This window comes from Lepidochelys kempii, chromosome 1 (genome assembly GCF_965140265.1).
Source record: "Lepidochelys kempii isolate rLepKem1 chromosome 1, rLepKem1.hap2, whole genome shotgun sequence".
NCBI lineage: Eukaryota > Metazoa > Chordata > Testudines > Cheloniidae > Lepidochelys > Lepidochelys kempii.
In genome coordinates, this window is record NC_133256.1 from 23,042,208 (window position 1) to 23,069,701 (window position 27,494).

The following is a 27,494-nucleotide window of genomic DNA, read 5'->3' on the forward strand; positions in this document are numbered from 1 at the left end:
GCCTTGAAGGTACTACAGCTAGTTTTGCTCAGTAGTAAGAAATACATCCACCATTGGACTAAATTCAAGCTTTATATTAGTAAAGAACCGATAGAGAGCTCAGATCATTGATTTCTATGAGTATTTATAATAGAATGTTGACTCCCTCGTAGCCATGATCCGTTCTGGTCCTGTGGAGGCTCAGTATAGATGAGGGAAGTCTAATTCATTGAAGCAACATGTGTATTAACTGGGTTGCCACTGTGCTTTCCCCCCATCTGAACAGATGCTTGGAATAGCAGCACAGCCATGATGCATAGTATCTTGTAACAAAGTGAAGTCATAATTCCAACTGCCTCCCAGTGCTCGTTTGAAGGCAGTGGGAGTGATTTGTAAGTAACCTTGGCACAAACCAAGAGACTCCATCGGTCTGTTTTAAGATGGAGCTTGGTGGCGCCTGCCATTTGGCTCAAAAGCATTTCAACAGATGGTACTCACATATGGGTGAGGTTTGACACCGTTAAAAAATCTTTAGCAAGCTCTACTAAGCCAGATATGTCAGGCTGAAAGAAGACCTTTTATTTTAAACATTGCTGCTCTAACTTGTGGGCAACATTTTATATGGCAATTGCATAATTATCCAGTGCCTCTTTAGCCAGTCTATAGCAGTGAAAATATCATGCAAGCCAACAGAGCAAGGTACTCTAGGAGGAAATGCAGTCAGTTTACACTGAACACAATCCTTGACAGATTTCTCTTTGGGTTTCCATATGGCTATGGCATGGAAATCAGTCTCCTCTAGGGTAGTTAATGAGCTCCCCTCTGCTGTTGACAGCTCCTCCATCTGCATTCTGCTTGATCTCCGTGCAGCCTTCAATGCTATTGACTATTTCATTTTATGTGAGCCTCCAGAGTAGCGCAGGCATCTCTGGCTGCCTCCTTTCATGGTTCCACTCTTATATAACAGATCATTCCCTAAGTCTGGCAATAGCTTTTCCTTTCCACCTCTTCTTAACAGCATCTCAAGATTCTATTTTTGGCTCTCTTTTTTTTCTATCTCCCTTCTCCTTCTGAGTCAATTTATCTCAGCTTTTACTCTTCAAGTGCTACTTTTAGGCTGTATATCTGAACTGTCATCTCTTTTCACCAGTTTTATGACTTCTGCTTTGACATCTCCCCTCTGCCTATCCTGATGGGCTGACATTTCATTTATAGGCTTATTATCTCAATTTTATAGATGAGGATAGAGATTAAAAAACTTCCCCAAGTTAGCACAGGGATTTTGTGGCAGAACTGGGAACTTAACCTTCATCTCTTGAGTCCCAGAGTCCAGAACCTTAACCACAAGGTCATTTGGCTTGTGTGATTTTTTGGTTTGCTTGTGGTGTCACACAAATGGCTAGAATGCAGAAGCTATTCTCCATCTCTGGTATCTCCCTCCTTGGCTCAGAAATTCTTCTATTTGTCTCCAGAGACTTGACCCTGAACTGTTCTTCATTGGTGTGTCTCCCAATCATACATTTGGAATATTGTCGACACAGTCCAATGCCTGGACGCCATTTCCAGCACTGTTTATATCTGTGTCTGTGGCTTCCCCAAATCCTAGATCTTCAGGTGTCAGCATGTGCAGAATGCTGCTTGCAGCTCTTCTTGTGTACCAAGGAGCGTGACCACATCACCCATGTCTTCAAACACCTCGACAAGATTCCTGTTAATTTCAGGATACAATTAAAAAATTCTCTCCTTCTCAGAACACTCCATGGTCTTACTCCAAGCCAATGTCTGGAGCATGTCTGTCTCTACTTCTCTCCCTGGTCTCTTTGCATATAGCAGCTACCCCCCTCTCTGTTCTCTCCAACAATCTCATCATATTCCTGCCATCTGAAACAGCTGCCTTCTATCCAGCTGCTTAATTGGCACTCCATCTCTCTTCAAATCTTTGACATCCCTCTCCGGCATTGCCTATGTCATTTAAGTTCTCTAATCCTCTGTTATTAACCCATTCAATGAATGCTTTAATTTGTGTCTCATAGTGCAGTTTTACACTACAGCTCTGTGCAACTTACTTATTCCATATATGCAACACAAATACAGCAGGCCCCACAGCAGCAGCAGTTTCATGGAGACACCTTGGAACTCATTTCTGCTGCACTGGCTGAGTAACTCCCCCTAGCAGCCTTGCTGGCACTCTCTGGTGAACAGAATGGCCTCAGAGACTGAATTCGCCCTTCATCCCTTGAGGCAGTTCCTGCAGATCCAATCTGAGTGAGCACTGGCACGATAGGATCGGGGAGCTTGCTGCCTTTCTTATAGCAAAGTTGTTGGATGCCCATCACCTGTGGTGCTTCCTTCCTGTTGGCAGCTCCAGACTCAGCTACAGTCCCTAGTTCCCTCCAGAGAGCAGACCTGCTGGCCTGTGTCTGAAAAGAACTGGCAATACTTACTAGTGAAACAGTGGGCTCCTTTCATCGTTGTTTAAGGAAGCCATGGGGTACGGTAGTCAGCAAGTTACCGGGAAGCATGGGGCTCGAGTGTTTGAAGCTAAGTGGAACTCTGAGTTACTGTGTGATATTGAGCAAGAAACCTGACCCTCTTGGACTGCTAGAAAATTGGATAAAATACAGGACCTCACTAAAAACCAGATGCTGCTTACAAATTTAACTTCTCTGGATAAATGTAAATACATCACTAAAGTCTTCAGCTATTGGAAAGAACCAAGTCTAATTCTGATGCCATGACTAATACATAATGCGCTCCACTGTGGTTTCATCACAAGTCCCTCACAAGAGGAGGCATGTTGTTGCCTGGTCCTGGAGAAGACCTGAAGGCAGTTGGACCCAGATCCTCAAAGGTTTTTAGATGCCTTGAAACCAATGGGAGTTAGGTGCCTAAATGACTTTTAAGATCTGGGCCATGGTAACTCTGAGATTCACCATCTGTGTTCCAGGTTCCTCTTTACTCTGTGGGGAAGTACCAAACACCAGGTCTGAGGTGTTTGGGGAAGGGGGAGCCAAGCTTCCACCCACTTTTGCCCTGATTTGTCTACTTATGCAGCACCTGTCCCGGGGGCCACTTTCCCCCTTACACTGTTCCTGTGATCCAGGTAGTGGGAATTAGTGCACTTTGCACCCTCTTACTCCCTTGTGGTGCCACACAATATTTCTATGAGCTCCATGTAAGGGCGGTGAACTCTGATATTGTTATGATTAGAATAACTACAGGATTCAAGTTAGTGAAGTCATTTACTAGCCTCTCTAGTGGGGCACCTGGTTAATACTAGTGTCAAATCAGGAGCAGAAAAGCTGTTAGTAGGAGATTGCCATCAGAAGGAGGTAGGTTTTCTTTTGCCAAGAGGACAGTAAGCCAGTGTTCCACAGAACGTGCATCTACCAGACATTAGAGCAAACAAATATAACTCAGTGAAATAACCCATTGTGTTTAAAACGTGCATACCTTCAACTGCATGGGGCTGACTTGGCTAAAATTTCTCCTGCTTTTTTAAACAACTGTCAATTTAAAATGTAACAGTGTATTTTTCTGGAAGCAATTTCTCCCTGCAGTGGAATTGTTTACTTTGAGATCTGAATTTTTTGAGCTGAACAAAGGCACAAAGGACAGCTGGGTGATTTTTATCGGGAGTTGGAGGCATGCCCTTCGTGCCATTGAATGCCCTCCCTTTCAACCTTAAGTAGCAAAGAGAAAACTCCAATAGACTTTATGGGAACTTCTCCCAAAAATAATAGGCTTGATTCTCATCTCACTTAGGCCCTGCTCAGAAGAACGGGAGCCTACATTGTTTTGGTACCAATCTCCACTGTGCTCAGTGAAATTATTCCTGATTTGCACTGGAGAGGGGAATTTTGGAATGGAGTGTGGAAGACTACTAAGAGGAAAGGGCTCTTTAGTCTAGCAGACAAAGGCATAATAAGATCAAGTGGCTGGAAGCTTAAGCTAGATACATTCAGGCTAGAGATAAGACAAAGCACAACTTTTTTAACAATGTGGGTAACTGCCCATTGGAACCAAGATCTGTGGTGGATTCTCCATCACTGGAAGTCTTTACATCAAGATTGGATGTCTTTCTAAAAGATATATTCAAGCTCAGACACAAAATGCAGGCTCAGTGGAGAAATTACTGGGTGAAATTTTATGGCTGGTGTTATGCAGAAGGTCAGTCTAGATGGTCATAGTGGTCTGTTCCGGCCTTAAAAATCTATGAATGAATCTATGGATCAGGGCCAACATTGCTAATTATAATTGGGATAATCCCACCCACCCTTGTGAATTATGCACGCTGGTGTGCATATGTGTGTGTGTGTGTTTATGGGGTGGGGAGGGGTTAGCTCTTTGCAGAATGTGGGCATTTGTATGACCATCAAACGGTTAGTATGCTGGCTCACTTGATCCACAGAAAAACATGTGAATAACATCTTATTAAAAAAATCAAAGTTTAAGTCATATCACAGGATTTTTTAATACTGTTCAAAAAGTACCTGACTCTACATAAACATCAACTATAACATGATGTAGACAACCGAGAAACAATCAAATGTATTTTTAAATGCTAAAATAAATTACATTTATACAGGTAGACCGCAAAACCCAAAGCTGATAAAAATGTTAAATTTTATGAAAAATCTTTTTCAGTTCACATCAAAATAATTTTACATTCTCTATTGTTTTAATAGTATAAGCAGCAACATAAGAAAGGGACAAACACTCACAGAAGGTTTAAAACCAGATTTTCATAATAAGTTATTAACAAATAAAAATAATAATAATAATTACAAGCACTTGTAGCCCACACAAATCTTTTAGAATTGGCACCATCTCTCTAAAACATCTATATTCTATATAGAGGTCAAATTACAAATATCACCAGCAGCTGCCATTGAATCCTATCAGTACATATAATATACATAGTATATTTATTCCCATTTGGCAGATCAGAGTGACTCAGCTGTTTATTATTTAGAGTTTGCACTGTCGTTGCTCAGACAAGAGAAAACCAGCCACGTATGCCAAGTCATCAAGGAGATGAATTTCTTACTTACCTTTATGTTTCACTGATCTGTATTATTTAGTTATTTATTCTTTTCACAGTATAAAATTGTAAATGGCAACTACAGAGATTTCAACAGCTTACGTGTAATGATAAGCTGTAGCAAAAAAGTGACCTTGGGTAGTTCAGTCAAAGTTCCAACATGTGTCGTACATACTGGGAGTGTAGCATATGACTCTTGGGGAAACGTTTTAATTCTCTTTCTGGGAATCAGGAAACAACAGTAAAGCCATGACTTATGGATAAATCATTTCCTACTTATGGATAAATTATCCGCACAACCCTTGACATTTCCAACCACAATTTTATTTGTCTATAGGGATACCTGCTAGGTAAATGGTAAAGCAAATCCATGGGGAAGGTTCTAGCCACTGAACTAAAAGAGTTCTCTTAAGAATTAATCTAATCAACTATTTATGGTGTATGGATCAAGCAAAATCTTAAGAAATCTCTTTCCTCCTACCATCCCCTGATGGAATAAACAGTCAATGTCTACACTTCACTGTCCATGGCTAGACTCAGATCTCATTTACACTGATGTAAACCTGGAGTAAGACCTCAGTGGATTTCCACTGGTGTCTGTTGAGATAATGATCTAGCCATAATTACTCATCGCAAACACAGTAATCTGACTTCTCTCAGAAACTGGCATTTGCGATAAATCTTCCCCTATTTTCTCTCTTTCTGTCTGGTGGGGTCTGGCTGTAGTAATGAGCATAAAGATAATTTTCTCTGAGGCATCAACATTTGCACCTATGTTCTCTATCTAGTCTCTTTTGCTCTCTAGGTAAAGGTTCACAAATGTTTTCATGTGAACCACATGGTAATCCAGAGATTGTCTCATGGATCACCTTTCCTCCTAATCACACTCACATAGACGACCTCCCCTCCCATTTGTGATCACAAACATTCCTGTACCAACCATAGCAATTGCGTATCTGCCCAAGTAAGTTAAGGAAAGTATTTAAGATATTTTTAGCTATCACTTAATGCTGTTTCACAGCAGGAAGTCAGAAGAAGGAGCCAGCACCATGTGATTAGCCAGGTCTTCAGAAGCCATGAGCAAGTGCTCTATGGACCATGATCTAGGAACCTCTGGTCTAAGATATCTATAGGAGGCCAATCGCCAAGTATCTTAGATATTTTTAGGTGAGAAATAGGAGGGGATACATCTCCAAAGTCATACAATAAACAGCTAATTTTCAAATACAGTTCTGCCTCATTTTTTCTAGCACTTTACACAAATGCTTGTAACTGGGCTGCTGTAGTTGCTCACTTTATTTCAGAAGCATGGCTTCCAGAGAGGGCTCAGACCTGCACTCTCCCAGGGCTGGCCTTCAGAACAAGTGTGGGGTTTTGGGGGTGTCTTCACTGTCAAGAATGTTAGTGTTTTCCCTGCAGTGTAAACAATTTCCTTTCCAGCAGCAGAACTGGAAGGTAACCCATCATCTACTTGCACATTGTTTATTCATACTGTGAGGTCTTCCAGGTGGGAACCTTGTCTTCACATCTCCCTGTAAAGAATCTAGTACACTAGTGGTGCAAGGAAAATAATTATTAGAACCTCCAATTTCTCTCCCTTCCTCCACCAAATCCTCTGGACTCTTGCTTGGGACCCTGCAGTTCCATAAAGCTGCCTCTGACTCTTCCAATGCTTAAGTCCTTTGTGTTGCTCCTCATTATTCCCACAAAACTTCTCCTATCTCTATAAAATTCAAGTAAATCCAAGGACCAGCCTGCCCAACAAAATGTGTTCTGCCATCCCATGCCTAGTACTAATAACAAGCTATTCTTCATTGCTGATTAGATATCAAAGTCTTGGAAGTCAAACAGAGAAGAAAAGTACTATCTCAACAGGGCCAGTCTTGAATTCCTTGAGCATGCAGAACTTCCTCTACAGCAAACAGGAGTACAAGGAAAGTGAATCCTTAGTGACAAAAGCAAAGAGTGTTTAAAAGATGGCTAGTATAATGTTAGGGTCCTAATCAACCAACAGATGGAAGTGGTAGCCAACCATTAAACTGAGGGATGAATGCATTATTGGCAATATAAAAAAGATGAACAAACTCTGAACAGCAACAGTGGCCAGTTAGACTGAATGATTCTTCAGAATTATGACCTAGGAGCTGTGTAACAGTGAATGCATTATTTATATTGTATCATGATTTGATAGCCTTCCCCTCTTACTCCTTCTTTTTTCTTAAAGAAGATTGATTAACAACACATTTTAAGGGACCACTTGTACAATCCTCACTCAGGCTGGTAATCACTTACTCATGCAAGCAATCCCATTGAGGGATAATTGTGTAAGTACCTGCCAGCATGAGAAAGGAGGCTACACAACCGACACATTTGTTTAAGGAGTGGCGGGGTATGGGGAGGGAAAAAAGTGAGAAGAGGGGAGGGGAAAGGAGGGAGGGGCACTTAATATATAATATAATAATACAGTCCCTTTGAAAACCACCCACCTAAACTATCCACGAATGAAAGCAGCTCTGTGTTAAAGGAAAACATATACAGTACCTTGCAAATTTTCCATGTACAATATTTCAGATAGTTTCATAGAGGTTTAGAGTCCCTACTAAGAACATATATATTGTGTTCCTGATTTGAAATGCCCATTTTTCCAGATGGACCAAGAAAAGTTAAAAGGTCTGTGTCTCATAAGACACAGGCAGTTAATTAAATAAAGAATTACTATTCCTTGAGCAAAATGTACTGGATCAGGTTTAGGGGAGGGTGTTATTTTATAGTTGTATCATTCAGATATTTTGTTAAAAAAATTAATTGAATGGAGAATTGGGATGTATGGTATAAAATCATGGCAGAGCTAACTTAACAATAGAATAGTAATACTCTTTGCTGAAATGAACAAATGTGCTTTCACTTTTTAATCATATGAAATTTTTCTGTTTTAAAATGCCTGAAAAAAAAACAATTTGATTGAAAAGTATTTGCAGAGCTGCAAAGAAATAAGATTAGTGAGTTTAAAAAATAATACACGGCAGCCTTATTCCGAGGCTCCCTTCCATAAGGCTATCTTCTATATATAAGGCTGCATCAACTTTACTTTGAATTACAGTAAATCACCCACCGCTTCATACTATCCTTATTTATAAGAAAAAAAACCACAAAATTTTGGCACCTGAGGATAGCTGTGTCATTGGGGGAGGGAAGGGAGAAAGCAAATTATACTGGGCATTGTTTACACATAGCTATCAAAAATTATGTTGCTTCTATTCAAATTTTAAATCTCTTCCTGCATGTATTTAAAAATGCCATGACAGCATGAAGTGTACTAAACTGTACTAGTAAATATTTTGATACAGGAAAAAAAATGTCAATAATTCCCTCGCCTCTTCTATGAGCTGCTAAGAAACAAAGAAAGACTCTGTTAGTTTGTATTTCATTAGGTCCCCCTTGTTTGAACATATACTCTGTATTGCTTTGAAAATCTTCTTTTGTCACAGTTCATAGCTGCAATGCATCTGCAGTTAACTAGAGTTAAAATCGTTGCTTATTGAAGAGTAGCTAAACCACCTCTAAGCCACAGGGGTTTTTTCATAAATGAATTATGATCATGACAATCCTTCCATTGATAGTATTCCTTCATTATAATCCAGACTGCTTTCTCAGTATTCTACCTTTATAAAAACTGAGAAAACCCATAGAGTGTTTACCTGTTCCTTAAAAGCAAAGGATATGGGAGCCTGTATAAGCATGGTATTTTAACTGGCAATATTACCATAAGAATGACCATAAAAATGTGTTAATTTCACAAGGGAATGCAGCTATGCTATAGCTCAATAATACTGCTAGAAACAGAATATTCTCCTCAACACTTGTCCTGATAAGGGAATTACAAAACAGTACTCCAGAAAATATTTTTTTGCTACTCCATCATTGGCTGGCAACGTGGTGAAAGAGTCAGGAAATCATCCTCACATTTTGTTGCTATGAAGGTGTATCCAATGTGAATAAATTGAACTTTTAATACTTATAGAAGAGAATTTCATAAACAAATCTGTAGGTTGAGAAGTCACTTGTAAAGCCCTCCATATTGCAGTCACACATTGCAAAGCCGCAGTTTATTGTTATCTACACGTAGCATATCACCAGCATGATACGCTTCAGCAAGAGTTTGGTCGTTATGAAGCATACGTTACTGCTTTTTGAGATCTTCCTAGAAAAAAAAAAGAGCCTGACACATTGGTGCCAGGTTTTGAGTCTGTTAGAAAATGTACATTCAATGTTTGGTCTTCTATTCTTGATAATAGATCAAGGTTCACTTCTGGGTAAGGAATCGGAGTAAATAAAGAAAACATTGTACAGTCGCTTACAGTCTACTTTTTTCATATATTGTACACACAGTTCATTGTTATACTAAAGCAAAGCACTTGGTATGTAACTGATTTAACAGACTCCTTATAAGCCCTCAAAAATAGATGCAGTGTTTCTTAAAAGCCCATGTTTTGTAAGGCCACGAAAATCTGCTCAAAGTTTTGTTTCTTTAACACAGCATAATTAATCCGATGTTTCCATTTATCGAATAATTCTCTATTGCCCCCTCCGTTCTTTACATGATGACCCAATGCCTATCACTGTATCTGTGTAAACACTGGAGATCTTGAAGGCTTGGCTGTCCCCGCTCTATCTGCTTGTAGCTGTCGAGATCCAATGGTGTCTTGAACTACATTCACAATGAAGAAGAACTTTGAGAGTAATCTCTTATGATAAGCTTGTCATACTTCGGGGAGGATGGGATACAAAGCGCTGATTCTGACACTGGAGAGCCGGGAGATGTGCTCCCAGAATCAATGGAGTCTCTAAAAGGTGAGGGAGGAGTTAAAGCCACCAACTCCTCAAGATCTTGCTTCACCGCTGGTGCCTCCGAAGTACCTTCTTTGATGCTGCCACATGAAGGTTTCCTAGCAGACTGCGATGCACCATTGACTTCAATGGCAGGGAGCGGCTGGATCTCTGCAAAAGTGGTCATTGTTGTAGGAAGCTGGATCTCTCTTGGGATCAGGTAGGAAGAGCAGAGAGGAGTGGCCACCATTGCCCCCGGTGTGGCTGTTGAAAGCATCATAGAGTTCAGCTCGCTGATGTTGGCTGTGAAGCGTGTGACCACACTGCTGATTTGCTCCATCAGAGAGCCTTGGGAGGAACTGCTTCGCTGGGTACGTTCTGTCTGGGATATGGGGACATCATCATCTGTTCGGCTAATGGAGGCAGTCCTGTGGCTCACCGTGCTGATAGGCGAGGGGGTCTGTGGCTGGAACTGAGCTGGGTATTGCTCCTCTGCTTCTGAGACATCATAAAGCATTTTGGCACTGGTCTCTGGAAATGTGGCACTGCTGCTGTGTCGGCTACTATCTGTGCTCTTCGAAAAGGGCTTGATCACGGCGGTTTGATTAGGGTTCTCCTTTTTGTTGATGTGGACTGAGAGCCTTTGCCAGAGGTGTGCTCCCCTGCTGCGGCTCTTCTCATTCTGGGCCCATGTGACCGATTTTCCATTAGAGCTGCGAATGAAAATGAGAGAAGATGCTGGCTTACATTTAGCTTTTAATTGTAATGACTCACTTTAACTAGCTCGTTAAATCACGAACAGGGACAGCTGACATTCTGGCACGTATACGTCAGACGCGTTGTAAAGCTGATGGTAAAAACAATATATTCTGCTACGAAAAAGAACAAGCACTGATGCATGCACCAGTTAAGCAGAGGTTACAAGTGGCAACCTGCTACGAGGATGCTCATCTTGCAATGATTACAATAACTTGGTGAATTAACTTCCCACAACAAATAAATTCTCATTACTTCTTTCGTATTAGGGGTACAAAGTGACTCTTCAGTGTATTAATCTCAGGTAATCCCAGGCTAGGAAAACAAGATCATACTGCTTGGCAAGTTAGGGCAGCCACAATCTGGCCTGGTCAAGTGAAATTTGATTATATACTGCTTTCTGGAGAAGCTGCTGACTTGTATTTAAAAATCCCAGTGGCATTACCTGTCCAGCTTGTCTGAGCAGAGGCTGAAAATAACAACTGGTCTCTTGCCTTGTAAACATCACTGAAGAACAGGAGAAATGAAGTTGTGCCAGCCTGGCCCTGATACTTGTCTTATAGACATTTGTGTAATAATAGTGTGGCAATTTTCCCTTACAGCTCACCTCGGTCTCAGAACAAAACTCACAAATGGATCATGATGCATCCGCTCTGGAGACATCAAAGCAGTGACATTAGCAGGAGACTGAGACTGGTGGGCAGTTTTCATTTTCAGGCTTGGGTCAGGTATGTCACTCAGTTAATGCACCCAGGATTTTTAATTGCAGGTCAGCTCAGAGCAGGAGATTGTCCTTGAGGGAAGTAAGTGACCCACAAACTGTACAAGGGCCATTTTTCTGGCCCAATGGCAGGATGAGTTTTCAGACAGTGAGAACAGTGGCAACATCTTGCTTTCCCCTCCTCCAAAACTGATCTCCTTTCAGGCCCTCATCATAGAGACATCTCCCCTTACTGTTTGCTCAGAGCCTCCCCAGCACCAGTACATCCCCCTATAAGAGTGAGCAGGTTCCAGATCTCTCTCACACACAGTACGCAACTGCTCCTTTCACCTCTTCCCCCCTCTGTCAGATTGGCCATGGGCGTGTGCCTGGGCATGCCCATAAAACTCCCATACATTCACCTGTGGCTCTTAGGATTAAAAAAAGACCATGAGCAGTGGTAATATTTCTCCAGAAAAACAGAATGTGACTAAGAAATGATGTCCACAATAAAAACATAGGTCCATACATACAAAATTACATACAGGCATGATTTATATACAAAATAACGGATTTTTTAACAAGTTATTTTGGCTTCCAAAATATTTGCAACAACCATTAATAGTTTTGGAAAGACAAGCAAATTTGAGATCCTGGTTGTGCTAGAACAAATTATCTTAAACAAGGTGTATTAAAGCTGGAAGTGACTACACTTCAACTTTTTAGTTTGTTATGAAATAGTTTGCAGTACTAGAACAATGGGAATTTTGTATAGAGCTTCATAGGGTGCTTGCAGTTTGCAGGGAGTTGCTATTGATTCACTGTCTCTTCCAGGGATCTAAAAACCTCCCAGGGAGTGTGAACAAAAGAACTCCTTCTGGTCGATTCATATCTATGGTTACGATATATGGAGATACAGTCGATCATGTAACATGACACACTGTGACACCTTTTTTTTTTTTTTTTTTTTTACAAACAAACTCTAACAGATGAACACAACCTAAACCTCTAGGGTATTAGCTGTTTGGAAGCAAATTAAGGCTAGGCTGTCCGATAACCTGTGTGGGTGCATAACTGCATAAGGGGGAATTATACTCCATTTCCACTCCTGCAAGCCCTCTTTGCACTCCTACACAGCTCACTGGACATCAGGCCTGCACAAGGAAGTGGATGCTGTGCACCTACAGGTCCCCAGTTCCTAGCAAGCGGGTGGGGAGTGAGTGGAGCTTTGGTTCTCTCCTCCACCACCCTCCGCACGCAAGCCAGAAGAGCTGTGCTTCCATGGGGCGGGGGCAGGAGGCTAGTAATGTGCGACTAGAATAGATCAGCAGCAAATCACTAGCCCCTTGAAGGAAGGAGGGAACAGGGAAGGACTCATGTTTACCTAATGTATTGTTCCATCCCTCTGCTGCGCCAGGGATGACACACCAATGTGCGGCCCCTTAAACAGGGCAAGAAGAAACAGCCCATTCTTATCCTTAGCTTTGATCCATTCTACTCTTCACTGTTCTGTCATTCTGATTCATAACTAGCGCCTGCTCCTTTAAGCCAAAGGGCCTGACATGATTCCTATTCACTAACAGCCAGATGCCGGACCAGCCCTATGTGGTTGTGAAGGGACATAAAGAGAAAGCAATAGGAGTAATATCCCCCCCCCCCCACATCTACCTGCATGGCCTCTTGGGTTACTGTACTTGTACCAGGTGCAAGTAGACTTCTTGAGCCCTGCACCTCTGTGACCAGTTAGTAGAGAAGCAGACAGTCTTGAATGAGAGGGGTGGGGGTGGGAGTGAAGAGCTGAGCCAGCATGAGGAGGAGAGAAACTGGGAGAAGTAATTTTCACCTGGGAGAGCCTCAGCAGTAAATTAACTCTTTCATGGAGCAGCTGTGACTCCCTTGTGTTCCAATTCCTTCTGTGGGCCAGCCTGATGGATGCAGCTGTGCACTGCCCCTCACACAGCATTAGAGGTAAGGGCTCAACCTAGCTGCATCTGTGGCTAAAAAAAGGAACATTGGCTACTTATGGAATTTTCCTCAGGAATGACTGAATGGGTTGGCCCTTAACTATTTCAAGTCCCTTGTTATAACCAGCTGAATTTAGCATGCACCAAGTGAATAGCAATGTATCCATTAAAAAAAAAAGCCCAGACATGAAAAGTCAACAACAGTACATTCAGCAATAATTAGAACATTAATTTCAGGCATCCAGCTTCTCTGTTATATCCTGCTGCTCCTAATTCCTATTCTATCACCTAATGCAGTGTTAATAATGTCATAAGAAGAACTGATCTTGCTAATCTCTCTGTAAAAGTAATTTGATCTTATCTTTTGAGGGCTGTGTGATGTTTGGTAGGGCTGCACCTTGGATTGGGGAGTGGAGGGGAAGGATTGATTAAAGTATCACCTTTTCAATTCCTACTCCAACTACATAGTGCCAAGTTAACTAAATCACACCACAAAGTGCATGCTTTATAGAGAAATAAATAGATAAACACGGACAACATAGACCATGATGTCTGCTAATGGAATATCACAAACAGTTGTTTATATTTATTGGGCTGGACTATGCCATGTTCTGTTGAGTGATGGGAACCTTTTGGTCAGTGATATTCTGGATCAGGGATTCTTCTTACCAAGAAACTTTGCTTCCTCTCAGTTTCTCTCATGGGGACAGTATATTTACTCTTTTCAGCTTCCAAATGAATGCCAAAATGTCTTGTGGAGTACAGAATATATATTAATATGCTACTCTGTCGTGCAAATCTTTTGGTTATGCTGTTCTTCGCTGGATGGGTCATTGATTATAATCCAGGGATGCAAACTTCAAGACAGTGCCAAACATACAACACACAATACAAATTGGGCCCCCCCCTTTTTTTTTTCAAAGAAAGGTCTTTAGTGGTGAAACATTTTTGTGTTTTTTATTTCTTTTTTACAAGGTGGCTAACTTCAGTTTTATGTACTGGAAGATCTCCTCAAAACCTGTCACCTAAAAAATTTTATTCTCAGCCAGTTTGGCTTACAGTGACCTAACATGTACAAGAAATTTAAGGCTTTAAATGCGGCCTTTGAAGTCCCTAACATTCACATCTTCCCTCTACAAGTGTCCACATATTCTGGTAGAACAATAGCTTGTGTACATTCCTTATTCTCTTCCACTCTTTATTTTCTAATCTTCTAACTGGGCTTTCAATATTTTTTAATTTATGAATAGTAAACCAATGTCTTCAAGAAAGGAAAAAAAAAACAGAAATGAAGCCAACACAAATGAATGTTTTCCCCTCTACCTTTTCTCTTTACTAATTTAGCAAATATTATTTTGCCCTTTGTTTTTGTTGATGTAACCAAAATTCTGCATTGTTTTGCTCCTTGTGTTTCTAGATATCTAAAAGAATGTGTAATGCTCTTTAGTCAGATGCCATTATAGAATTAGCAAAGGAAGCATGAAGGCAGTGACTGTGCTTTGCGGAGGGGATAAACGAGAAGGAAACATACTGAAAGTCACATAAACTGGAAACTCTCTATTAACTTTATAGCAAGATTGTCATTCCCATGGATTACTTGAGCTTGATATAAATAATTTGGTGAAATGCTCTTAGTTGTACTATGTGAATATACTGTCTTCCTCTCTTATTAACAGTGGGTAATATATTGTACACCAGTGCAAGCTGAAAATAAGTCATTTATTTTCTTACTAACATCTGTTGGCTACAGTATGTAACTATACATAAAACCCATGGAATTCCATGTTTATGAGACAACCTAAAACAGAGAGCTACACATTTAAAACTATACATTTCTTGAAAGCAGAATAAAATGAAACTATATTTTTAAATGCTGCCTAAAACTGTACAGACCAGATTCAGTCCCCAGTTACACCGTTGAAAATCCGAAATTATGTTGCCGATTTCAGTGGTGTTATTCTGGATTTCTTATCCAAGTCTTGACAAAGTCGTGGTCTGCACACAAACTTTCATGGAAATGAAAAGGTCTCAGTTAAAACTGATTTAGCTATTTTAGTGCAAGTGTAGGTGTGGGTGGTCTTGTTTCTGGAGAAAACTCAATTAGCTAAGGTTGGCACCTAAACTGACTTTAGCCATTTCTATTCCTAGCCTACTGTGCCCACATACAGACTTGAACAGAAATAATCATATTGTTTTATGCAACTAATGTAGTTAGGGCATTGTCTTACTCTATCTGTTTAATCAGAGGCCCCTCCACCCTTCTGCCAAGAAGGATTCTTCAAATGCAAAGAAAACTGATAACAAGCATCCCTTCTCAGAGTTCTCTGCCGCCACCTTTTTGAAGACCTCTCTAAATAATCATTCTCTCTGAAAAAGTGCTGAATAATATTAGCTACTTTATCTAGTAATTGACTTTCCCTGACTGGAGCTTTGTGTGTGTGTCCTGGCACTGGTCACTTGGGCAACTGGCAATTTCAGGTTGATAGAAATTTTTTTGAAATGGCCCAAGTTCCTTTATCCTTCGAAGACTGCAAACCATCCAACTTCTTGCACAATGCAACAAACACTTGGGTGAACTAAGTGGCTTATAAGGACAGCCTCAGTGAGCCTATAAAGAATGTACAGTTTCTCGAGAATGTCATCTCAACCTTTCTGTCCACTTGATCGCTTAGAAAACGGCACTGCCAGCAATATCCATTTCCCTCAACTTGGTGGACAACCAAAGGAAGCCTGGCCATTTGCACTGTAAAGCTGATGCTTCTATATTCCTTTGGAGTTTCGGTGTGGATGGCTTTGGTGGGTTGCTATCTATAAGCTTTACTCTTGATCTGAATTACTCTATTATACAGGGTTGGGCAGAAATGTGCCCTGGATCCTGCTTTATATTTCTCTGAATCAGACTCAAGGAGTCCCTCTTCTCTAAGGCAAAGGTCTTCCCAACAAAGTGTGGAAGTCCAGGGGAAGAAGAGATGAGGAAATTCTTTTTTTTCCCCTCCTTAGATTGAATGAAGCGTTGGAATGCTCGGGATCACTTTTGAAGGAAGACCCACACAAGTCGTACAGTGGGAGTAAGCAGGTAAGCCCTTTCACTGCTCATTTGATATGCCTCTTTTAAGGCTCCCTTTACTTTTTTTAGCGAGGCTCAAACCACACTTTTGAGCAGGGTTCCCTGAAGTGTAGGGATCAGGCCTGCTTGTGTGTGTTACAGCCATATTCAAAACAGTACCTCTGAGGAGGGAGAGGTCATGGGGCACAGGAAAGAGGAGGAGCACCTCTGACGTCCTCTACTGGCATTACTCACCTGCCCTCCTTAATCGTGTGTGCTCGTTGGCAGGTGGATGAGCCTGGTTTTACTGCTGGTGATCTTACTTTGCGTCAGCTGAGCTGCTGTTGGGATCAGTCTTGGACTGAGTGCATTTTGTCTCAGTGCCAGGCCTCCTGTTCTCTTCAGCTGCTGCTGCCTGCTGAGTGCTGCTTTGAGGAGGCGGTTCTGTAGAGTCCCCCTCATCAAATTCCAACAGCCTGTGGGACCTGCGAGCTGAAGACACAGGCTGGGCCTGAAGCTGAGGGGAAAAGAGAGCCCCTGTACCTGGAACCTGGGTGGTCCCCTGCCACAGCTGCAATTTGCAGCTGCCCACCCACTGAGCTTCCCCAGCTGCGGAGAAGGAGAGAGCAGTAATTGGGGGAGTAGCAGAAGAGGAAGAGGAAAGCAACGGAAGGAAAATAGGATGGAAGAACAATGTGTTTCACGGCTGAAGTAGTGGAGAGGTCTGAATGGAGCAATCTATCCACCTCCGCAAAGGCAGACATTTCTGGCAAGATACTAGTGGGCAGGACTCCTGGGCTCAACCTGATTGACAGCTCCAGCTGCCTCTGAACAATCAGCAGGAGAGCAGTGGTGGCAAGTGTAAAGACACATCCTATCTAGGCTGGTTAGCATTTTAATGACCAGCTTTATTAAACACAGCAAATAAAGTGAATAAATAGGCATGTCATTATTTCCCCCAGTGGCACTGTAATTCCACTGTGCATAAGTAGCTCACTAGTGACGTATCCATCAAGCCACACAGCTTAAAAGACTCCTATGCTGTGTGCTTTGTAGAGATAAGAGGTAACCAAACAAATCAGACTGGAAATAAACACTGAATCACACAGAGCAAGCATCCATTTTGTCCTAGCCTGTGTTCCTGGGGGAGCTGTGCACCCATTGCACTTTGACTGCAGATCTGTCACGTGATGGCAAAGAATAAAATGGCAAAGAATAAAAAAGAGTTGCTTTCCTCTAACACTGAACAAGGAACTTTGTTCATATTATTCCTCAAGACCCAGGGACCTCGTGGAAGAGACACCATAGCAGAGATACCCTGGGTCTGGTATCTATACACTAATTCACCAAAGAGCACCGTGTAAGGTCTCTGTTGTAAGCCTGGGTCACACTGGTCGTCATAATCATTGCAACATGTATTTACAGATAACATGTAAGGAGTTATGTATCTATATGGGAAAAATATATTCTCAAGGCCAACAACTTGGGGCTAGAAACAGGCAAGAGATGTTTATCTATCTTTCTGGCTACATGTAAATTGAGTATCGTATGGTTCACAATAGGTGCCGATATACCATCTGAGCAAAATGCTAAGGAAGGGATTGTGAAATTTTTACAGAGGGGGAAGTTACAGAAAGAAATAAACCAGCAGGAGGAAGCCCTGTTTACAAGACAATGGATCGCTGGAACTATACCTAAGACTGCAAAGGGACATCCAATTATCCTTCACTGAGGAGACGAACTGCCAGCCTGTTCTGTCTTATGAAAGAAGGGTCACAGCCTGCCTGGTTGAAAACCACGGTAAAAACTTTGGGTCAGCTAAACTTCATTAGCCCAGGGAAATATCTGGTTAGTTCCGTTTAGGCTCCAGAAAGTACATTATGATTTTATTTTATATGTAACTATTTGTTACCATTATTTCTACTTGCTTCTTCTCAAGTCTCTATTCTTGTTAAATAAACCTCTTCTTGTATGTACTGTAACAGCTCTTAGATAAATGAAGTTGAGCGGAGTAGTGATACTGAGGTGTAACTGATAGGTGGGTGTGTAGCGGATCTGTGAATTCTGAGAGTGTGCAGAGGAACAGGACCTGGCTGTTCCGGAGGGATGGTTGGAGAGGACCTATCACTGACCTGAACAGAGAATGCAGGGCCTGTGGAGGCCTGGAAGGCAGTGCTTCTGTTGCCAAAGGCTGGTGGAGTTGGGGAACCAACCACAGCAGCCACAGATAAGGTTCCCTCACCCTCAGGGCAGGTGGTAGTAAGATGCCTCACAATGCTGGGTACCCCCAGGAAGTGTCAGACTCTTTAGTATGCTGGCAAGCTTGTACAATCTTCTGCACACTTCTAGGGTCCCTCCTATAAGAACTGGTGGCTGAGATTTTTATATCTGCCTGGAGGATTTGGACACCCAGTTCCTGCTAATTTTAATGGAAACTGGGTATCCAAATAACTTAACAGATTTGAAAATCTCAGCCAACATTGACAGAGCAATTTTCATTCCAAAGGAACCCAAAGCAAATTATAAATAGATATACAAACCACAGAGGCAAATCACAGCAGCTGTTTTAACAATACATAGCTGTTTAGGACAGGAAGTGAAGTATATGGTATCTAACTGAAACTACTGGGTGATTTCTAGTAGGACTAATATAATTACCCAAGCTGGAAATTGGTCAGGACCCCAGAGTTAACATTTTTCTTCACTTACAGAGGCCACCCTGAGGCTGCTCATTAACACAAGTGGTCAGGACCTGTGTTTTATTTTCTGTCTGAAATATGGCACTTGCAGCATCACAATGCTCTATCACCTCGAGTCAGTATGATTCAGAGAGAGAAGAGTTCCACCTATCGAACCATCAGCTCCACTTCCTACAGTAGCTAGGTATTCTTTACAGTTCTTCATCCCTGCTTAGCTGAGGCCTGATAAAAAGCCCATGGAAATTGGTGGCCGTCTCTCCTTTGATTTTAATGGGCCTTACATTACACCACTTATAATATCTTTTGGAGTAAAAGTGGAGAAAGTCCATTTCATCTCTCTACAATGAGAATCACACACACACATCATGCAGAACAGGGAGAAAGATTTAGCACTATCTGGATTTTGTTTTTAGTCTCTAGACTCGTCTTGAATTTTTCCAGTCTGATTATTTCCAGTCTGCACAGAGTATCTAGCATGGAAGTAATGTAGGGTGTATGGCTTGACTGATATATTATTGCAGAGACATTTATGTCATCATTGGAAAAATCACTTGTGAATTATTAATCAGCTTCTTATTTGTTTCATTTAATTAAGACAGTAATTTAAATTCTAAATCATAGCAATGCTACCGAGACGCCTACTTTTTGACAGCCTCATAAAACATTCCATTTCATAGCTGATGTTTATGTGATGTAGGTGAAAGATGCTTGTATGTGATTCAGAACAGATTAACTCCCCTTACATATAGCGTAACTTGCATACAGTAACACAAAAATAATAACTGCTAACATTCTAACATTTATATAGCGCTTTCCATCTTGAAGAAGCCCAACCCCTACTATAGGATGCCAATATAAGGATAATTCATCCACCTCAGAATTGTACCCACATCTAGTTTGGAATACGGTAGCAATACTGCACAAGAATTTTTAGAAGTGAATAATGTGTAATTGAAACGACGTGTGTAATGTGTAATTTAAACCCAAAAGACATAACTATAATTTGGTCAGTACCCCCTACAGTCGTGAAAAAAAAATCTGATGGGGTATTTTAATCATCCAAAAATAATCAAAGCCTTGTTGCTATGTTTCCTCAAGACTTCAAGCATCCCTGTGCCTCTAAATATGGGTTTGATACTTACTGGAAAGGAAGAACATCACCTACACTGCTTTCTGCAGCACCTACGGTTTCTTTGGAAGTCTCCCATCCTATTCAGTTCCAGCTCTAGTTAGCTTCTGGGAGCTGACAGAACCACAGCTTGGGCTACTATGGCTGGAGACAACAAAACACCGCCATAAAATACAAATCTAATATCTGTTAAACAACAAATATTCTTAACTGTTTGAGTAGGTCTTATGAATGACAGTCTTGCTATAGAAGTATTACACTGATAAAGTTTCCAGTCTTTCTGACTATTAGGGCATCATCTTTCACAGGAACCTCTTTCTCATCTCTACTTGGCTCAGATGGATTATACTCTGGAATGCACATAGATTCTTCACTGTGAAGATATAAAATATAGGGAGAGTTTATATATATATAGTTTATATATAGTTTTATACATGTAATTTATATATATATATATATATATGTGTGTAAAGTATTTGTAAAAAGGGGAACTAAACTATGTACAATGAAATACAACTGTTTTACATTTACATGCACTTGTTTCCTCTTCAGTTCTCTCTTATTCAGTGACTCTAACTGGAAAAAACAAATCTAATTGCAGGAAATGGAAGTTAAAAATACCCCCAAAGAACAGAGTGCAGAACACAGACAGGTTGACAAACAAACAGCAGGTGTAGATAAATTTTGAACAACCACATGTGAATGAATGGTGCTGACGTTATTTAAGCAGCCAGGATCCCCAGAGCATGCATTGTTATAATCACATGCCTTGTGCGCTTGAGTGAGCGTTGTTAAGCACAAGGGGAACATCATGCTGTGTGCATCTTGGAATGCCTTCCTGCAATTACAGGATGGTTCTCTGGTACAAAAATCAGTAAAGCCAAAGGTACATTTTGTTCACCCCTTTGGTTATGTATTATGTTAAAGTTACATTTCTAAGTTGTTTATAAAGGGTTAAATACATCTTTTAAGAAGTGGTAAATCAAATTGTTATAGACTGCAATAGAATCTAACAGGTCAATACGTTGCTTATTATCATGGCTTATAATCATCTATAATCATCTTCTACCGATATGCTTATAACCATGTATGACACATGTCACTCGCCTGTAACACACTGATCATATTAATCATATGTTAATAGAGGTGGTCGGAAAATGGAATTTCCATCCCATGGGAAATTCCAACATTTCAGTATTTGCTTTTGTCCCAACTTGGGATGAAAATTAAAAATCTTGAAACATTTTGATTGGGAAATATAGGGGAAAAAATCATTGAAACGTTTCATTTCACTAATGTCAAAACATTATAATATCTTATAAAATATTACTCGCAGTGAATATACTTATAATATTAAACATATTATAGAAATATAATAGTAAAATTTAATATAAAAGTCAAAATGAAATGTACTGAAATGCGAAAACCTAAATGAAGCAAAATAGTCTGAATTAAACAAAACAAGAACATTGAAATGAAACTAAACAACTAAGTCATGCTCCATTTTGATTTTGAATAATTGTGAAGCTTTTCCGTCAAAAAATTTGTTGTCATCAATACATTCCCATGAAACATTTCAATTCTGACAGTAAACTGTTCCATCGATTTTTTCCCAACTAGCTCTCTTCATTAATCCTTTAGAAGCTATTTATTAAGGTAACCCCTTATATAAAGTATGACCCACATTTAGATAGAACTCAGAATTTGCTTACTTGATAGCTAGACTCTGTATTACCATTGCTTATTGTTACCTTCTAATGGGCTGGCCAGGGGTCAAAAGTTTCTCTTGACAAGAGCCCCATATTATGACAACATCATGAATGACAAGTGGTTCCGATTACCGAAATGAGCATGGTGCATTTTTTCAGCTCAAACATAACATGTAAACCAGGGGTGGCCAAGCTTTTTTCTTTTGGACATACTATATGGGATGCACAGTCATTACAGATAGAGGATCTGGGCCAGCACTGTCCCAGAGGTGCTCCTCTTGCTCACAGACATATCACACGGCCCCCAGGCCACTCCACTGTATGCTTACCTGCTCATTGTAGCTCTCCCACCATTTCCCATACTCCCTTTTGGGGTGAAACACTCTATTTCCGACTTGTGCTGGGCCAGCCTCCTGCCTTTGTACCTAACAAATCATGACAACAACAGGAGCAAACAGAAAGAAGTGATTTGTGTGCTCGGCTGCCACCCTGTGCTACAGCTGCTGTGCAGAGTGCCACGCGCGGGAAGCCTGCTATTGCAACGGTGGCTATTGCACCAGCCTGCCGGAGGGGTGCTGGAGAAGCTGCATAAGGCCCCCAGGCCCGTGCTCAACACAAGCAGCAGTGCACAGGAGGTGAGCTCAAGCGCTTTCTTTGCTCTAGCAGGAGCGGAGTTATTCTGCAGAGTTAAAACCAAACCAGCCTTTTCTCTCTAGTGTTTCGCTTGTACCAGGTCAATCAGATGCACAGACCGAATGGAAGATTAAGGGAAAGAGAATTTGAAATTAAAGAGCAAAGAGAAGTTAACTAGTTGCTCCTGGGTCACAAAGGACAAGGCCTGAGTTCTCATTCCTAGCTTAATATCCCTCCCTAAACCACTGAGCTCTGCATCTCTGCAGCATCTAACTCATTCTCTCCATTTGTGAAGCCTGAACACTGACCCCTGTTTGGATACACCTTGAGCACAATTTAACACTATGAGTGAATGTCCATAGCCCACACCTGGGTGAGCAAGTGGTACTCAAGGGTCTAATTCATTCCTATGCAGGAGACTAGTGCAAGGCCTGTTCACCACTTACGTCCTCAAAACAGAATTACAGTGGGACTTAATGCAAAGGTCTTATGCTGGCTCTCTGCACAGTGGTGAATTTCACCCTAGTTGCTCAAGTTCTAGTTGTATGGGTTCAAGTAGCTATTTAAATGCCTGAATTTGGGATTTGGAAAACCTACAGAGATACTCATACTGAAAATTGGGTCCCCTCTCTTTAAATAGTTGTTTGTGATATTCCACTGTCAGATGCCATGGTCTGCATCACTCATGTTTAGCAAAATTCTTTAAAGCAAGTCTGTTTGGTTTGATGCTAGTTAGTTAACATGCTCGTTAACATGACATTATCACTAACATAACCAGATAGCTAATTTGTGGACAATTTATTAACCGGAGGGAAAGTAGAAAAGACTAATCCAAAGCCAGCAACGCAGTAAGACAGCAACAATCTGAGGGCAAGCAAAAAGGGAGCAGTACTTTGACTGACAGTTACAGTGAATGCTGGGTAGGGAAACCATGCCATAGTGAGTGGCAAAGGAAGGAATTAATATAGATCAGCCAAAAAGTTAGTGTAGCAGTGAGCTGGAGACTGCCATGTGGGATGTTCTCAGTGTAGCAAAATCTTGTGTTATTTAAAGGTTCTAACAAGTGAGGCACCATCCTAAAGGAAGAAGCAACAATGCTGTAAAAAACTGCTACCAAAGACTCCAAAGTAACCCATTGTGCTGTATGTGCAGTGCTCCCAATTATGAATGAAGACCATGCAGGATACATACGTCTGAATTGCAAGTTGATTCCTACAGTGGAGGAAAAAGTGGAGGGGCTTGATCAGCGGATGAAATCACTGAAAGATATAAAAGGGCGTCAAACTGGATCACACAGGTACTTCCAGCTGCACAGGAACCTTAACTCAAAGAGAACAACAAGAAAGAAAAAGAAAGAAAGAAAGAAAGAAAGAAAGAAAGAAAGAAAGAAAGAAAGAAAGAAAGAAAGAAAGAAAGAAAGAAAGAAAGAAAGAAAGTCTGAACCACACAGAAGAGAGAGGAGCAAATAAGAGGAGGAGGAATGTGACATCACGGAGGAAAGAGAATAGGAAAAGCAGGAGAGAAATACAGACACATTTAACCTTGGTATCCAAAATAGATACTCTGCTCTCCACAAGGCAGAAGGAAGCAAAGCAGAAGGTAGCAGAGATGATTCTATAGAGAAGAAAAAGAGCAACCCAGGGAGGTTAGAGGTCGAACTACTGACTATGAGCTGAATGGTGAAAAGTAGCCACCAGAAGAAAAGAGATAAGTAATCCTGATTGGTGATGTCATAGTGAGAAACCTAGGCTGGGACACTTGTAGCCCAGATAAAGAAAACAGGATAATTTTCTGTCCCCCAGGTCCCATTATAAATGTGATAATCAGGATGCTGGATCTTGGAAAGTCTGCTGGGGGATCCCAATGATTATAGTCTTTTTGAGACCCAATGACACCTGTGAAAGGAGACTTGATATGATCAAGGGTTGCTTCAAAGACCTGAAAGAAGGGATCTGCTCCATGGTTGCTTATGCAACACTAATTTTTGCCAGTGTATTCATGTCATTATGAACCCCCTGAACCGATCTCTCCCTAACCTACTCCCTAAAGTCCTCTTCATGTTACAGTGGAGGAAAAGCATCAAAGAGCACATAAAGGCTGTGAGTCTCTCTGCTTGGCCTCTGTAGAGCCTGCATGCTTCCTTGCATGGAGCTTCTGTAGGATATAGGGTTTTCTGTGCCAATGGAGGGCAGGGAATGTGGGGCCTGATTTTGCCTCAGTGTTGTCTTTATTTGGAAATACTATAAAAAGATTTTGTTTTTCTTCCTAGCTGTTAAATGCAAAGGTTTTTTTAAAAAATATTAAATCTGAAAGCAAAGCACAAAACAAAAACCCCTTCAAATATATTTTTTCAGTTACCATTAACAAGTTCTATGCAAAAATTATTTTGCACTTTAAATACAATCATATGGAGTGAGGCCAAGCCAAGTTTAACTTAACTACTTGTGTACAAGATGATTTCTTCTTTTTTATGCAAGCACCTGAACTATAGAACATCACGATGACTCTCTTCAGCAAAAAGGGTAGGAGAGATTTGCTCCTGTGCAGAGGGCCAGTACAAGAGCCATGTACCACTTAAGCTATATTTTGTGGACATAAATGGGGCATATAGGTTTTCTGCTGGTTTTCTGCACAAGGGTGAGCTGCATCCAGCGGTAGATGTGTTTTATACACAATGAAATGCACCATACAATTCTATCAATAGTAGGAAATTTCAAAAGTAATCCATCGTGCAGATCATTTCTGCACTCGCTCCATTTACAAAATTCCCATTGACCCTAGAGAGGGAATTTAGAGGTGATCTGTACTTTATATGGGTGATCAGCAGAGTATTATGGAGAGAAGAGTTTGCTTGCAGGCTGAAAGAAAATATGACAATATAGTGTGAGCTGTTGCTGTGTGTGCTACATCATGATAGTAGATAGAAAACCCTAAGTAGGATGTTCAGGTGTAAGAAAACAATGGCCTAATTCTGCAGTCCTCTCTCAGATAAAACTCCCATTGAAGACTAGCAATAATTGAAGCATTGGGAAGCCAAGAGGAATCTAGGAATTGCCATCATGGATCAGACCAGTGGTCTATGTAGTTCTGGCACTGAGAATGGCCAAGTGCAGGACACATTTTCTGGCCTTGCTTTGTCTAATATAAACACATAGCAACAGGCATATTTATAAATAATACTACTATTAATAATACCCTACCACAAGACTCTCCTTAGCACACGTTTCACCTTTTGGGGAGAGAAGGAGAGAACAACACGTGCCAGACATGTGGTCACATTGCTGAATGCGCTACTGGAAGGCACTCAGATATTATGGTTATGAGCACAGTATAAAAACCTATATAGAATAGAACAGAATAGAAGTACCAATTACTAAGAGGAAGGTGCAAGAAACTTTGCAGTAGGCAGTTATCGGGTAACCTGCCCGCAGGAAAAGTTTCCTCCTGGCCCCCAGTAATTAGAGGTTGAATTATGCCATCAAGCATGAAGGTTTCTATTCCTTCCAAAATTAAAAAAAGATTAATATAATGACTTAGGATATTCTTGGTCTCCCTACAAATATCTAATACATCTGTGAATTTTGCTAAGCTCTTGGCTTTATTAATATCTTGATGCAATGAGTTAAACGGGTTAACTGAGAATTATGTAAAACACTATCTCCTTTTGTCAGTTTTGAATTTGCTACCTCTACATTTCATTGGCTCTCTCTTTCTTGTGTATTATGAGAAAGGGTAAATAGAAGATCTTGATCTACTTTTCTGTAATATTCATTAGTTTTTTTCTTATGCTCTCTAAAAAGAGTAGAACCAATCTCTGATCATGTCAGAGTGTTTCCCTGTCTCAAAATCCTTCTCATCATCAGTCTCTGAATTCCATTGCCTAAATAAGGATTAAATGGGACTGCAAAATTTAGCCCATTGTTCATGCACCACAAAGCAAGGATAATTTGCTGGGGTAGGATATTAGAGAACTGATATAAATCTCTCTCCACTTGCATTTTAAATGGCTCCTCCACTACCATGCAGGTATTTTATTGTTATTATTTATTGAATGCCAACAGTGTGCTTGGCTCTGATTAATCATAGAGAAACACAGCCTCTCTGATCAACAACGTTTTTCCTTCTCAAGGCAGCAGTAATATCCTCATAAAACTGAAGCCTGGAGGGATGGAAAAGGTGCCATTTCAACAGGAAAAATGAAAAAAACGGAGTCAAATCTGACCATTATTTCTAGGAATGGGCAAAATGGTTAAAAATATGCCTTTTTTCACAAACGGCCTTGCAGTAGACCATTCCTAGAACGGAACCCAAACCAAGGCTTTCTGAAACTCCCTGGAATGCTTGATAAATCTGTATTTGAAGTTTAAAAATAAAATTTCACCCACATCTTCATTTCATGATAGGTTGAAGTGTATGATACTAAAATGCAGCAAGAACACTGGTTCTCATGACAGTTCCAGGTACGTTTTGCAGACTCCCAAGATCTGAACATTTTGAATAAGCCTCTGAACTAGACCCTAACTCCACACTAGGGTAAATCACATACCTTTGTGCCCAAATGTTTGCGAAGTGTCTAGGCTGAGATTGACAGTCGTGTTGGTGAATTTGAGCTGACTGGCAATCAGCTAACTCATGTTTAAACAGGGCCATAAACTCTAGTCTAGACAAATGCTTAAATATTCTTAGCATGTGGCAGTAGGGCATTCTAGTTATGGGGGAAATGATGTAACCTCTGAGCTCAGTTGGTACAATTACAATCTGGTTGTAAACAGTTTGGAGAAAGCTCCTCTCATGAATTTGTTTCCTTCTAGGATTATGACTACATTTTTGCTGTGCACAGGAGTCGGGACTATGTTGGGGAAGCATGTGAATATGTCGATTGCTCCCTGGCTCACTGGCCAAGCTCCTTCATGCCCCTCCATGACTCTTGTTGCAGAGCAGATTCTCCAGGATTTTTCAGGTTAGCCAGGGCTATGGGTAATCATTGGCAATGTACTTCAGGTTTTCT

General features: G+C 40.8%; 1 protein-coding gene across 3 annotated transcripts in view; it reads right to left on the bottom strand.

Moving 5' to 3' along the window:
* Positions 1-4,476: 4,476 nt before the first annotated feature.
* Positions 4,477-27,494, bottom strand: part of GRM5 (glutamate metabotropic receptor 5) — a 322,075-nt gene continuing 299,057 nt past the window's right edge. The window contains exons 9-11 of one of the 3 annotated variants that reach the window (XM_073336753.1): positions 22,183-22,278; positions 20,356-20,517; positions 10,478-10,563 (exon numbers count right to left, since the gene is read on the bottom strand). In XM_073336753.1, coding sequence (XP_073192854.1) covers positions 20,388-20,517; positions 22,183-22,278 — 226 coding nt within the window. In that variant the 3' untranslated portion in view covers positions 10,478-10,563; positions 20,356-20,387. Of the gene's footprint in view, positions 10,564-20,355; positions 20,518-22,182; positions 22,279-27,494 lie in introns of all 3 variants that reach the window. The other 2 variants (XM_073336740.1, XM_073336744.1) reach the window with 2 other exon arrangements.